This window comes from Sorex fumeus, unplaced genomic scaffold, assembly GCF_029834395.1.
Source record: "Sorex fumeus unplaced genomic scaffold, SorFum_2.1 ptg000041l, whole genome shotgun sequence".
Lineage (NCBI taxonomy): Eukaryota > Metazoa > Chordata > Mammalia > Eulipotyphla > Soricidae > Sorex > Sorex fumeus.
Genome location: NW_026606098.1, coordinates 5,415,823 through 5,429,399, shown reverse-complemented (window position 1 = coordinate 5,429,399; position 13,577 = coordinate 5,415,823). Strand labels below are relative to the sequence as shown.

General features: G+C 56.4%; 2 protein-coding genes across 2 annotated transcripts in view; one reads left to right on the top strand and one right to left on the bottom strand.

The window, feature by feature from the left end:
• Positions 1 to 13,577, bottom strand: part of PDXK (pyridoxal kinase) — a 161,047-nt gene that overhangs the window by 25,228 nt on the left and 122,242 nt on the right. The gene's annotated exons all lie outside the window — the stretch shown is intronic.
• HSF2BP (heat shock transcription factor 2 binding protein) overlaps positions 441 to 13,577 on the top strand; it is a 34,964-nt gene continuing 21,827 nt past the window's right edge. The window contains exons 1-3 of the mRNA XM_056119643.1: positions 441 to 576; positions 679 to 829; positions 10,406 to 10,509. Coding sequence (XP_055975618.1) covers positions 541 to 576; positions 679 to 829; positions 10,406 to 10,509 — 291 coding nt within the window. The 5' untranslated portion in view covers positions 441 to 540. The remainder of the gene's footprint in view (positions 577 to 678; positions 830 to 10,405; positions 10,510 to 13,577) is intronic.

The following is a 13,577-nucleotide window of genomic DNA, read 5'->3' as shown; positions in this document are numbered from 1 at the left end:
GGAACCGTTGACGGCGAGGTTAGCCGAGGTCGGGCCAGGCCGCGCGCCCGGCGCGGAGCTCCTGATCGTGTGCCCGCTGCTGGGCCGCCCCAGGGGCGGATGCCTGGGAGCAGGGCACCCGGCCAGGGTGCGATCGCTGCAGGCCCGGGGCTGGGACCTCGCGGCTAAGGCGCCTCGCTGGCCTCCCAGGGCGAGGCCCTACAGCCGGAACTGTCTCCAGGCCCAGGTGCCCCGAGGAGCCTGCGGGCACGGAGCTTGCCCCCACCCGGCCCCGCAATCTGAGGCTGACACCCCGCACCGCAGCAGGAGAGGCCCTTTCCCGCAAGCCCCCCGCGCCCCTCCGCCCGGGTCTGCCCTCTGATTCGCAGGAAGAACGTTAGAGAGCGCGACGCAGCGCCAGGAGCCCCTCGCCCGCGGGCCCTGCATGCCTGAGGGACGGGCCTTGAGCCTCGCGGCTCCCCGTACCGCGCGGGGCCACGTGCCCGCCCTGCAGGGGTCAAAGGGCGTCGCGCAGGCGCAGGGAGCGCGGCGTCAGCGGCCATGGGCGAGGCGGGCGACGCTGAGGAGGCCCGTCGGGTCAGTGAGATGGAGGCTGGCAGGGGGCGGCCTCGCGGGGCCCGGGACCCCCCACCTGGCGCCCTGACGCCCCCCGCCTGCCCGGGCCTGTCGCCGCCGCAGCCCGCGGGGACCAGGGAGGAGTTCGTCAAGGTGCGCAAGAAGGACCTGGAGCGCCTGACGACGGAGGTGATGCAGATCCGCGACTTTCTGCCGCGCATGCTCAGTGGCGAGGTGCTGGACACGGTGCGGCGGCTGCAGGCGCTGGAGGAGAGTGAGTGGACTGCGCGCCCGGACGGTGCCCGGGAGTGGCCTCTAGCACGGAGCCGGGAGAGACCCCGACCCCACCGGGCGTGGCCTGGACCCTGCCAGGAGAGACCCCGCTCCCGCCGGGAGTGACCTCGAACCCGCTGGGAGTGACCCTGAGCAAGAGCCGGGCGTGACCCCGACCCTGCCGGGAGAGACCCTGAGGTGGAGCCGGGCATGACCCCGACACCACTGGGAGTGACCCCGACCCTGCCAGGAGTGACCGCGACCCCACTGGGAATGACCTCGAGCCAGGAGTGAGCCCCAGATCCGCTGGGAGTGACCTTGACCCTGCCAGAAGAGACCCTGAGCACAGAGCCGGGCCGGGAGTGGCCCCCAATCTGGAAATCACTCCCTCAGCTAGATTCTGTTTTGGGGGTCGCTCCCATGCATGCCTAGCCCCACCGGTGACTCCTGCTCAGGAGAGCAGTTGGTCCAGCCCAGGGGCCTGCAAGTGGCGGCTACCCGCCCCTGGGCATGCCTGAGGTCAGGGTCAAAGGGGAGTCACAGTGGACACGCGCCCCGGTTGCTCTGCTGCTCCCGTGCCCTAAGGTTTAATGCGCTCTGAGCAAGGCAGGGCTTTTAACGGGCTCAGTGCCTCAGTGCTCACTCAGTTCGTTCCGGTGACCGTTCACAAGCTCAGTGCTCACTCAGTTTATCCTGGTGACCATTCACAGGCTCAGTGCTCACTCAGTTCATCCCAGTGACTGTTCACGGGCTCAGTGCTCACTCAGTTTATCCTGGTGACCATTCACAGGCTCAGTGCTCTCTCAGTTCATCCCAGTGACTGTTCATGGGCTCAGTGCTCACTCAGTTTATCCTGGTGACCACAGGCTCGGTGCTCACTCAGTTCATCCCAGTGACTGTTCACAGGTTCACTGCTCACTCATTTCATCCAGGTGACTGTTCACAAGCTCAGCGTTCACTCAGTTCATCCCGGTAAATGTTCATGGGCTCCGTGCCTCACTGCTCACTCAGTTCATCCTGGTGACCGTTCATAGGCTCAGTGCCTCACTGCGGACTCAGTTTATCCCAGTGACCGTTCACAGGCTCAGTGCTCAGTCTGTTCATCCCGGTGACTGTTTATAGGCTCACTGCTCACTCAGTTCATCCTGGTGACCGTTCATAGGCTCAGTGCCTCACTGCAGACTCAGTTTATCCCAGTGACCGTTCACGGGCTCAGTGCTCGGTCAGTTCATCCCAGTGACTGCTTATAGGCTCACTGCTCACTCAGTTTATCCTGGTGACCGTCCATAGGCTCAGTGCCTCACTGCAGACTCAGTTCATCCCGGTGACCGTTCACGGGCTCAGTGCTCTGTCAGTTCATCCCGATGACTATTTACAGGCTCAGTGCTCACTCAGTTTATCCCAGTGACTGTTCACGGGTTCCGTGCCTCACTGCTCACTCAGTTCATCCAGGTGAACCTTGGTCTGCTTCCACAGCTATCTGTGGAACTGTCTAGAAAGCTGCTGCTCTGACCTGCAGTGACTTAGTGAGCAGGTTTCATTAACTCAGTAGCTACGGCTTGGGCTTTACGGAGCGAGGGAGCACAGCTGCTGAAAGGAGGGCTGTTCTGCACTGCTCAGCTGTGGTGTCTGTGGACACGCTGCTTCCTGTTACCTTGGCACCTGGCTCTGGGCAGCTGGTACCCAGCCTAGTCGTAGGACGAGTTTTTGCTTCTCAGAGCTAGCTGCTCTGTGTTGTCTGGTGGTCCCTGTGGCTCTGCCTTGCCCGGGCCGGAGGGGTTCCTTTTTCCCTGGCACTGACTCCCCACTCGATCTCTGGGACCCTCTGTTGCCCCTCTCCCCCCTCCTCCCACCCCCACCCCCCAGCTGTCTGCTAGGAGATGCGTTTCCTGCCATGCATCCTGCATAACCTCTTCGGGCTCCTAGTTTGACCCAAACCTGCCTCCTTGCAGCTGCCCCCCACAATCCACTGTACACTGTAGGTTGGGTGATTTTTAGCAATTTACCGGCAAAGTTGGACCGCACCTGACAATACTTGGGCTGGTTACCTTAGGCTGTGCTTGGGGATCAAGATAGGACTGGCTGCATTCAGTGCCCAAATTCTAACAGTTGAGTTTGATCGTGTCATCTCCCTGCTGATGTCTTCAGTGGCTTCTCTCTGGTATTAAGATGAAGGAGACCAGCACACTAGAACTCAGCCATTCCACTCCTCAGTTCTACTGTACCATAGCGTAAGAGACTTTTTAAGCTTAAAATGCTTACTTTCCCCTAATATTTAACTTTCCCCCTACTGTTTTATCATATTTTCAAATTTTTTTAATGGAAACACGGTGATTTACCAATTTGTTCCGAATGTGGTTGTTTCAGGCCTTGAATGTTCCAACACTAATCCCACTATCAGCCCCACGACCAGTGTGCCCTTCCCTCCACCAGTGTCCTCCGTTTCCCACCCACCACTTCAGCCTGCCTCCTGGCAGGCACAATCAGATTTACTCCATATGGTCTGTTACAACAAAAAGGCAAAGGGGATTATCAACCCTTAGATCATAGTAGGCAATCTGTGATCATCCTTGCATCTCACAATGGTGTAACTGATGTCATCGCCTGAGGCTCTGCTGTGCCGGTTGGAGCTGGCTGAGCCTTGTGTGTGCCTGCTGAGGCTCCTCGAGCCTGGTGGGCTTCTGGGCAGCTTTCTCCCATCAGGTTTGCTGGGACCCTACTGAGCTGACAGGACTGAAATTTAGAGTTGTTGACTGTGTTCTTTAGGAGCTGTAGATCTGAAACAGGTTGGTGGCTTGGCAGTTCGATGAGATTCACGTGTGGAGCGGAGCAGGCCGTTTTTGTCAGAGGGTGCTGGGTATGATTGAAGGCTTTGCTCTGCCTCCAGACACAAAGAGTAATCTGGTTGCCCCATTCTTTTTTTTTTCTTTCTTTTTGGGTCACACCAGCAATGCACAGGGGTTACTCCTGGCTCATGCACTCAGGAATTACCCCTGACGGTGCCCGGGGGACCATATGAGATGCTGGGAATCGAACCCAGGTCGGTCGTGTGCAAGGCAAACACCCTACCCGCTATGCTATCACTCCAGCCCCTGGCTGCCCCATTCTGAGAAGGCCCCAGAGTTGTCATCCCGGACCAGCCTACCTGGGAAGATTCAGCGGTATCATCTTTTTTGTTTTTTTTTTGGGGGGGGGAATTTCCTTTTGTTTTAGTCTTTGGGTCATACCTGGTAATGCTCAGGTGTGACTGATTCCTGACTCTGAGCTCAGGAAGCATTCCTGGTGGTGCTTGGTGACCATATGGGGTGCTAGGATTGAACTCAGGTCAGCTGTATGCAAGGCAAGCGCCCTAGCCATTGTTCTATCACTTCTGGCTCCTGTCATGTGTTTTGGACACATGGTGCTGGGTCATTGCTCTTATAATTCTTTTATGGAGGTGCTGTGGTTTATATACTGTTATTGATAGCTTCACGCCTACACCCTTCCGGCCCCCACACCCCTGCCAGAGTCCCCTCTTCCTCCAGTAATGTGCTGATGGTCCTTCCTATCCCTCTCCTGCGCTGACTTGCTTCTGTGGAATTTCTCTTCATTTCTGTTGCTGTTGGCCTTTCGCTCTTTCATTGGGTGTATGTTCCACATATGAGAGAGCTGGCTCTGCGTTTCTGCTTTTCCTCCTCACTGACTTCACTCCTTAGCATGGTCCCTTCTAGTTCTATCAATGGAGTGGTAGCAAAATGCTTGATTTGGCCTTTTTACTACTGCATTGTTTTCCATTGTGTAAATACACCACAACTTTTTTTTTAGGGGGCACAACCAACAGTGCTCAGGGCTTACTCCTGGCTCTGCACTCAGGGAACAGTCCTGGAGGGCTCAAGGGACTATATGCGGTGGCGGGCATCAAACCTAGGTCAGTTGTGTTCAAAGCAAGTGCCTTCCGTGCTGTACCATCTCTCCAATCTGTACCATAATTTTATTAGCATCTATTTGTCATTGGACATTTGGGTTATTTCCACATTGAAAGGTTCTTTGATTCGACGAAGGTCCTTTCTTCCTCACCGAGATGGGTCTGCCCTGGTGCTCATCCTCAGACAGAATCCTTGAGCTTGACTGGCTGTCCCTGGTGTCTCACTTGGGGGATCGGTACATCCTCCCCCATGCAATACCAAGGATTCTTGCAGGCAGGGAGGGCCACGGCCCTGACTCAGCCTGGTTTCTTTGGGGAGGGGGTTGGATGGCCTCGGCTTTGATGTGCCTTTCCTCAAGTCAGGTGTTGGTGTGTTGTCCCCAAGTAGGAATGGGGCCTCCTTGCGACCTGGGGGAGGATGGGGCGGGTGGAGGCCGGGGGGGCATGGCACTGCCCGTGGCTCTGGCTGACATGACCAGCTCAGGGGGAAGGAGCCAGAGTGGTGGCCCACAGGCCTTCACCCGGGAGTGAGGGGACCGTTGCAGGGGCGCCCACTAGCTTTGATGCTGACCACAGGATGGGGTCCGAGGAGGGTGCCCTGTCCACACAGTGATCACACAGTGCTATTTCTCTCCCACTGTCCTGTCTGGTTCTGCTTCAGCGTTTGGGATGATGGACCATAGAAGTGGTCAGTCTCAGCTCTTTGGCATCAGTGAGAGCTGCAGGCTTGAGGTCAGTTGGGCTATGAAAGGACAAGGACAGCTGTGGGGCCTGTACTCGATGGTGCTGGTGGAGATGCACAAACCTGCACAGGTACCAAATCACACAGAACCCAGCCTGTACCTGAGCAAGTTGCAGGGAGAAATGGATGAGCTCAGTGCTGAGGACTGATGTCGGGGGGGGGGGGGTTGTTTGGGGCCACACTTGGAGATGCTCAGGGCTTATGAATCACAGCTGGCAGGGCTTGGCATCATATGGGGTGCTGGGGATCAAACCCAGGTTGGCCGCGTGCATAGTAATCACCCTCCCCACTGTACTATTGCTCCGGCTCAGTGTCAGACAATTTTTATAGTTGAATGAGAAACATTTGGAAAATACCATATAGAAATGACTTCTAAGTAGTGGTAAACTTCAGGGGTGCCCCCCTCCCTGTCCTCCACAGTATCTTCGAATAGGTGAGGAATCAGGTGGAAGAGGGAGAGGGACTTGAATGTCACGGGACGGGTGTGGAAGAAACAGCTGTGGGGGAGCAGGGACCCCAGGGGCCGTGTGTACTCAACTCCCAAGGATGGCCCCCTCTCTGTTTCTGCACACCGGGGTCGGCGAGGCTTTCCTGAGGTGGTGAGATGTTTGGAGGGTGGTGGGCACGCAGCGCGGGTGCCGCCTCCTGGCTGGCCCCACTGCCTGCTCTGCCGCCCTGCACTGGCGTTCGGGTCTGGCCCTCCTCCTCCGGGAGAGCAGGCACACTCAGGCTTACGGGATGAGCTTGGGAGCACTTTGTTAAACAGAGTGCTCCCCACCCTCTTCTCTCATTACTGCTTGGGCACAGTCTCCAGTGAGTGAGTTACTGTGTTTTTTTTTTGGGGGGGTCTCTGTGTGTTTTTGGATGTTGGCAGAGTGCAGGGAGCCAAGTTCAGCTGCGAGCCCAGGGAAGCCCTGACTTCAGGGGCTCATTAGAGGCTCATGACGCTTTCCTCGTTGCTGCTGAAGTGAGTCGGGTTGCAGCAGGCGCGGATACTTCTCTCAAGAGCTCACACAGGGGCTGGAGTCATAGCACAGCAGAGAGGGCGTTTGCCTTGCACGCAGCCGACCTGCGTTCGATCCCCATCATCCCATGTGGTCCCCCAAGCACCACCAGGAGTAAATTCCTGAATGCAGAGCCAGGAGGAACCCCTGAGCATTGCTTGGTGAAGCCCTTCCTCAAAAAAAAAAAATGCTCACAACGCTGAATGAAGGTGCTGCCCACTGGGCCGGCGCAGGTGTGGCCTGAGAGCGGCCCATGCATTGGCACTGCAGCGGGCCCATTGCAGGCCAGAGGCACCCATGCATTGGTGGTGCAGTGTGGGCCCGTTGCTGGCCAGAGGGGCCCATGTATTGGCAGTGCAGCGCGGACCCGTTGCAGGCCACGCGCTACAGGAGGCGAGGAGACCATGTGGGCTCAGGAAGCTATGGTTTGGGAAGCAGATTTTTGGCAGTGCAGGAAAAATGTGCTCATGTTGGCCTCCAAGTTCCCCTACTCCTTCCTTTGGTTTGTGTAAAACATTTGACAGTTAAAGTTTTTTCTTTTGGCTGCCTTAGAATGGCACTAGGATGTCAGATGCATTTAAACTACCCCCCCCGGGCCCCCCCAAAATCGAATCTTGGGATATCCTCCCTTTCACTCTTACTGCTTCTGATTTTGGCAGGCTGCCCCTGGCACCAAGGAAGGAAGCAATTAAGTTAAAATGAGGTTGAGGTGGGTCCTAATTTGGTGTGGCTGGTGTCCTGGTAGAAAGGAGTGATTCAGACGGGCACATGCGTGCAGAAGGATGGTGGGGAGGGACAGAGCCGGAGGCCCAGGGAGGAGATAGAATCTGCGCTCACTGACCAAGGGCCACAGGCTCCCTGTGCAGGCAGAGGCGGGAAGTGTGGCCTCTCAGGTTTTGGCCCACCACCCTCTCACTGTAGAATGCAGAGAAGGTGGGGCTTGCTGAGCCAGTGGCCTCTCTCACTGGGACAGCCCTGGGTGCTGACCTCGGCGCTCCAGGTCCTGTTGCTGGATGGAGAGGGGCCAGCGCTGTGTCTCATTCCAAACTCCCAGTCTGTTTAGGCAGCGATGCCGTCAGATTTGAGAGGCTTCTGTGGCTATTTTGATCAGAACCAAATCTCTCGTAACAAACTGATAATTTTTTCTTAGCTTGCCAAGTCATTAAAGGGGAAGAGAGCTCGAACCCGTTGGGAAGTTTCTGTTTCTCCGCTGTGTGTTACAGTACCAGCTTCTCAAGTTCTCCCCTGCTAGCTGCTGTTCTATGTATGCCGCCTGGAGTCGGTGCCATGTCCCCCATTGGGCTCCCCAGCCTGGGGACAGGGGAGCGTGGAGCAGAGCCCAAAGCACAGGCTTTACATCTGGGAGCCCCAGGTTCAGTCCCTGGCACCATACAGTCCTGTGAGCACCCTGAGTGTGATCACAAAACAGATTTTTAGAAAATACAGCTGAGAGGGGGCTGGAGTGATAACACAGTGGGTAGGTTGTTTGCCTTGAATGTGGCTGACCCAGGTTCAATTCCCAACATCCCATATGGTCCCCCGAGCACTGCCAGGAGTAATACTCGAGTGCATAAGCCAGGAGTAACCCCTGTGCATCGCTGGGTGTGACCAAGAAGCAAAAAATATATATTTTGTTATATATTGTTTTATATTTTGTTATTTGAAAATCTTACGAAGCATTATAATTTCTGACACTGTATAGATGTTGAAAAGACCATGAATGAGATTGTTTCTCTACAGTAAATCTTCAATGTCATGGATAGAGCCTTAGAAATAGATTGATTTTTCTTTTTGAGGGGGTGTTTGGGTCACAACCAGTGCTGCTCAGGGCACACTCCTGGCGGGGGGTTGAGCCAGGGACAGCTGTATGTAAGGCAAGTTCTTAAACCCCCACCCCCATACTATCTGCCCAGAAACTGATTATAGTTGAAATGAGATTAAGCCATTTCCCCCCACATATGTGGTTATATAAGTGATACAAACTAATTTTCTACAGTGACAACCAGAACGAGTTTTATAGATTTTTTTTGGAGGGGCATACCCGTTGAGCTTGGGAGACCATATGGGGTGCCCTGGAGCAAACCGCAGCCAGCCAGGTGAAAGGCAGGCACCCCACCTGCTGTGCTATCACTCTGGTGCTGAATTTCATAGGTCTCCATGGTCACACACACACACACACACACACACACACACACACATTCACCAGGCTTTCAACATTATTCATCCGCCTGTACTCCAGCCTGTAGTTCCCGCAGCGGTGTTTTGAGCCTCTTCCGGCATCTCGGCTCGAGGGCCCCCACTTGCTGACTCAGTGAACCCTGCCTTCGTGCTCTCCTGTGGGAAGAGAAGGGAGCCAGGTCCTCACCGGAAACGGAGGCGGTGTGGGCCACCCTGGCAGCCCAGTGAGCAGCTGTCAGGACGGAGGAGAGGAGTGAGGAGGTGGGAGCAGCAAGGGACACGCTGCCCTTTCTGTCCTGCTGCCAGGCTGGATGCAGCCTCCTCTGCTAATGGGAAGCCACATGCTTCTCTCCGGGGGATGGCAAGAGGCTGAGATGGTCACGGGATTGATTCCCATGAAGTGCCACTCTGCCCTATGCTGTTGCAGGCATCCTACTGGCAGGAAACAAAAGACTCCCCGCCACCCGGCTGTGTGGGCGAGGGTGCCCCTGCAGTACCCGATCTGGACGCTAGGTGGCGGGCTCCTACAGCAGACGGGAGCCAGCCCGGCAGCCCTGAGGCTGACTTTGGTGTTTGAGTTTTTTTAATTTTATTTTAGGACTGTGGCTTACAAAATTGTTACTTGCAAGGTCTTATACACAAAGCATTCCACGTCCTCCACCAGAGTGTCCACCTCCACCAGCGTCCCCCTCACCTGGCCTGTGGTAGCTCCCTGCTGCGGACAGGCCTGTCCCTTTGTTAGATCAGCCACACGCTGCTGCCTCCCCCCCACCCCCCCTGCAGTGGGTGAGATTCTGAGACACACGCTGTGAAGGCGTGGCCAGAACATTCCGCATAGTTTAGACTCATTTTCTCTTTACTGTGCCTGATCTTACAGTTTGCCAGGAGGTGAAAGATTGACGCTAACAGCAAAGAAATTTTATACCACAAATCATTGCCTCAGCTCCTTATTTTCTCCTTCCCTGGTGACCATCTTCCATACAGACCTCATGCATGAGCTAAGCAGTGCCTGGAATACACGCACGCCATCCGCTTCAGTGCAGAGACCACGTTGGCCTGGGAAGCGGCTACTTCACTGACGCCAACTTCTGGGGGGAGAGTTAGCGGCCCAGAGTAGCCCCTGCTGTGCCAGTTAGGCCTTGCACCCTGAGAGTATTCAGTAGAAGTCATTAGTTCCCCCAGTGCCTTTGTCCCCATTTTTGAGAGGCTGCTCTAAGCGTGGCAGCCCTCATGTTGGGTATCTGTAGGTAAAAACCAGAGGGGTCAGCCTGAAACCAAGGTCCAGAACATTCTCGGTTAACGTTCCCGTGCCTTGTGAATTCCAGTAGTGGGGGTGGGGGGCTTGGCATAATCTTTTTCTGTCAGTTGCTGTTTCTTTAAGACACACGCACGCGGGACTCTGGGATTTCTGTTAGCCTTTGAATCACCGAGCACTGGCGCAGAGGAAGTGTCCCCGCCCCATCTTCTCCTGGCCCCTGCTTGTCCCAGGGGTGCCTGCCGCAGCTGTCCTGTTGAGTCAGCCTGTTGGCCTCATCTCCTCCAGGGCTGCCGCCTGCTTTTTCTGGAGCAGAGACAAGTCTGAACCTTACCTCTAAACAGCACCTCCCCTAAAACCTAGAGTGCCAGGGTCCCCGTGAACAGCAGAACCCAGGTGTCCCCTGATACCCATGACCCCACTGAGGAGCAGGCCAGGTACTGGGGAGCATGCGAAGGGGGCAGAGTACTGAGTGCTGTGCCCCTTTCTTGTAGAGCTGGAAAGGAGAGAGCAAGAGTTAGAGCAACTGAGGATGGACTGCCAGCACTTTAAGGCCCAGCTGGAGACGCTGCAGGCCGACAGCATGAGGGAGAAGAAGGTGGGTCCAGTGTCGTTTCTGGCCAGGCACAAGCTGACAGACTGCTGTGCCTCCCCTTGGTGGCGGCATGAGGGCGGGATCTCCCACACGCGGCAGGTGCTCACTGGAGTCCCCCTCCTGTGGCTGTGGGGGCTGCTTGCACTTTGGCCTGTGGGGATGGCCCATTTGGGGGCTGTGGTGCTCCCTGCAGGGGCTACACGAGCCCTCTGGCACTGTCACGGCACGCGGGGACATGCCTCAACAGCAGGCGCCCCGCGAGCTGTGTTTTTGGGGTACAGCTGGAAATCGGTGGTGGTGAGGGGATCCCAGACAGCTGCCAGCATCGGCCTGTGGTTCCGCACGCGTGTGGGCTCCTCCACCACCAGGCCTCCCCCTGGGGCATTCTGGATCATAGCTACTTTGATGGCTTTGGGTCTGGTCAGATACTTGGACTACATTTACCGTGGGGATTATCTGCTTGGTGCCCTTTGATAGTCACTTTTATGTTTCAAAGGGCCCATCCCAGGACTGCAGAAATACTTGATGTGCGCAGCCTAGGCTGTGCTGTTTGACCCCTGGCATTGCACGGGCCCTTCAAGCTGCACCGGGACCAACCCCTGAGCCACAAGTAGCTCCTGAGGACTGCACTGAGTGTGACCACCCACCCCTGACAAAAACACTACCACCCCATCCCTGAATTAAGAGTTCCTAGTTCAAGGAGAGTCAAGACAAATGGAAAAGTAGTGACTCTCAGTCAGATATATTGAATATTTGAAGTTACTTTAGGGGATTATTTACTGAAATTTTTCAAAGAACCAATTTTATTTTCGTTATGAGGAGAGTTGATGGTATTTCTTTAAAACTATACATTTGTCTTTTTAATCGGCCAGTGTAGGGGCGCTGTGAACTTGGCCTGGTGCTGTGCGGGGGACCCCCACTGACAGCTCAGGGCCTTGTGCATCCCTACACAATAGTTCTCACTGTGGCATGCATGAGTGATTTCCTCTTGCCAGAAAAAGTGGCAGAGATAGAGCACTGGTCGTTATGGGGGCATCTCAGCCCCTTTCAAGCTCCCGACACCTGGTTCTGTGAGCGCCAGGTCACTCCTGAGCACAGAACCACAGGCAGCCCCTGACTCTCCAGGTGTGCTCATGCAGGTACTCCCCTCTGGAGACTGTTAAATCCTCCTGTCAGTGTGGGCCACATCCGGGCGTGGGTATCTTTTTTTTTGAAGAGTTAAATCGGGTGTCCTGAGCACAGTATTGTGGGCACTGTGGCTGTGTGGGGAGGCCACTCCTGGGCCCCGTCTTCTGGCCACTGGGGTCTGGCGGTGCAGGCAGCTGGGCATCTCTGCCGGGACATGCCCAGACCAAGGGCCTAGTGCAGGCACTGCACCCCAAGACGGGGTACAAACTCATCTTTCTATCCTCTCTCCATCCTCCCTCTCTCCTCCCCTCTCTCTCCCTCTCCTTTCTCTTCTCTCTCTTCTTTTCCCTTTCTCCATCTCTCCCCTCTCTTCCTCCCTCCTCCTCCCTCTCCCCCTTCCCTCTCTCCCTCTTTCTCTTTCTCCCCTCCTCTCTCCTCTCTCTCTCTCCCGCCTCTTTGGTGGTGGGGGACACACACCAGGCGATGCTTCGGGCTCAGGGACCAGGAGTGATTCCAGGGATTGAACCTGGGTCAGGCATGTGCAAATCTTTGTTCTTGACTAAAAAGCAGGAATATTTTAGGTTAACCTGTTTCCTGGTGCCAGCTATGTTGCCTGGCTGATAGTGCCACTAGTTGAGCACAGCCGCAAGCCCCTGTGAGCTTGCCAGAGCTGCCCATCCCTCTCTTCTGGGAAGCAGCATTGCCTTTTTGCCTTTCGTGCTCTTGGGTCGGGATGCAGGCCCATGAGAGTCCGACTTCAGGTGGAGGCTGTAGTGAGGAAGGTGAGAGTGAGCGGGCCGGTGTGGAGGGAAAATCAGACACAGGGTCACAGAGTGAGAAGGGTCACACGGTATGTGCACAGCACTCCCTGACGTGGGTTCACGTGGTATGTGTACGGCACTCCCTGGTGTGGGGGGTCACACGGTGTCCGTACAGCCCAGGTGTGGTGGCCTGCAGAGCCATGGCTCCTGGAACAAGGGCCCAGTTCGCCACCCTCTTGACTGTCTCTCTGAGTTTCTGCGGTCAGCCGGAGACGGGTTTGGCCTGCTCTCGGGAGATGCCCTGTGGCTCTGGCAGCCTGACCTGGGCTCCAGTTCCCCCCAGAGCTCCCCGGATGAGGCTGGCTGGCAGCATGTGGGGCTCCCGCGGCCCTGGGGGCAGCTGACCTGAGCCCAAGTCTTCGCATGGCCTCTTGGGGTGTCAGTGGGCCTGTGGTGTGGTTGGCGTCTTGGCCCCTGACTCCCCCTGACAGACTCTCCATGCCAACAACTTTGCAGAAGGAGCTTGTCGCAGACCTGGTGCCTGGTTAGGACACTGGTCTTGGGTTTGGTGTTGCTGGTTTTGGGGGGTGGACCTAGGTAACATGGAGGCGAAGACTGTGGTTTCTGTGGTTTGGGGGCCCGCTCGCTCATGGTGGGGCTCATGCGTGGGGGGCCAGAGCCACAAGGGGGATGGAACCCGGTCAGCAGCATGTGAGGCGAGCGCCCTGTCGCTACACCCAGAGACTGTCCTGCTGGCTGCCTGAGAGGAGGGCTAGCTTGAACTGCACCTGCGGACTGCCGGGACCTGAGGACTTGCTCGTACCCTGGAGCAGGCCCGTGCTCAGGCTAGGCCGCTGTTTCTCAGCAGCAGCTTCACAGGGCATGTTCGTGCGCCAGCCACACTCCCACCATGGGACAGTTAGGGCACATCTAGTTAAGTCCGTGTGACTGTCCAGGTGCCACCCCGGTGCCATCTGTGTCTGGCTCAGTCCTGCTACCCAGTTAGCAGAGCATATGGGGAGTGACTGTCTCTGACCCTCAGGAAACCTGCTACAGGAAGGCCGTGCGAAAGGGGCCCCGCACTCTGCGCTTCAGCACCCTGGAGCCCGGTGCTCCTCACCCCTGCAGTGCATTCTAGCGGGACGGCCCTGCCATGCGGGGTAGTGGTCGGCAGGTCCGATG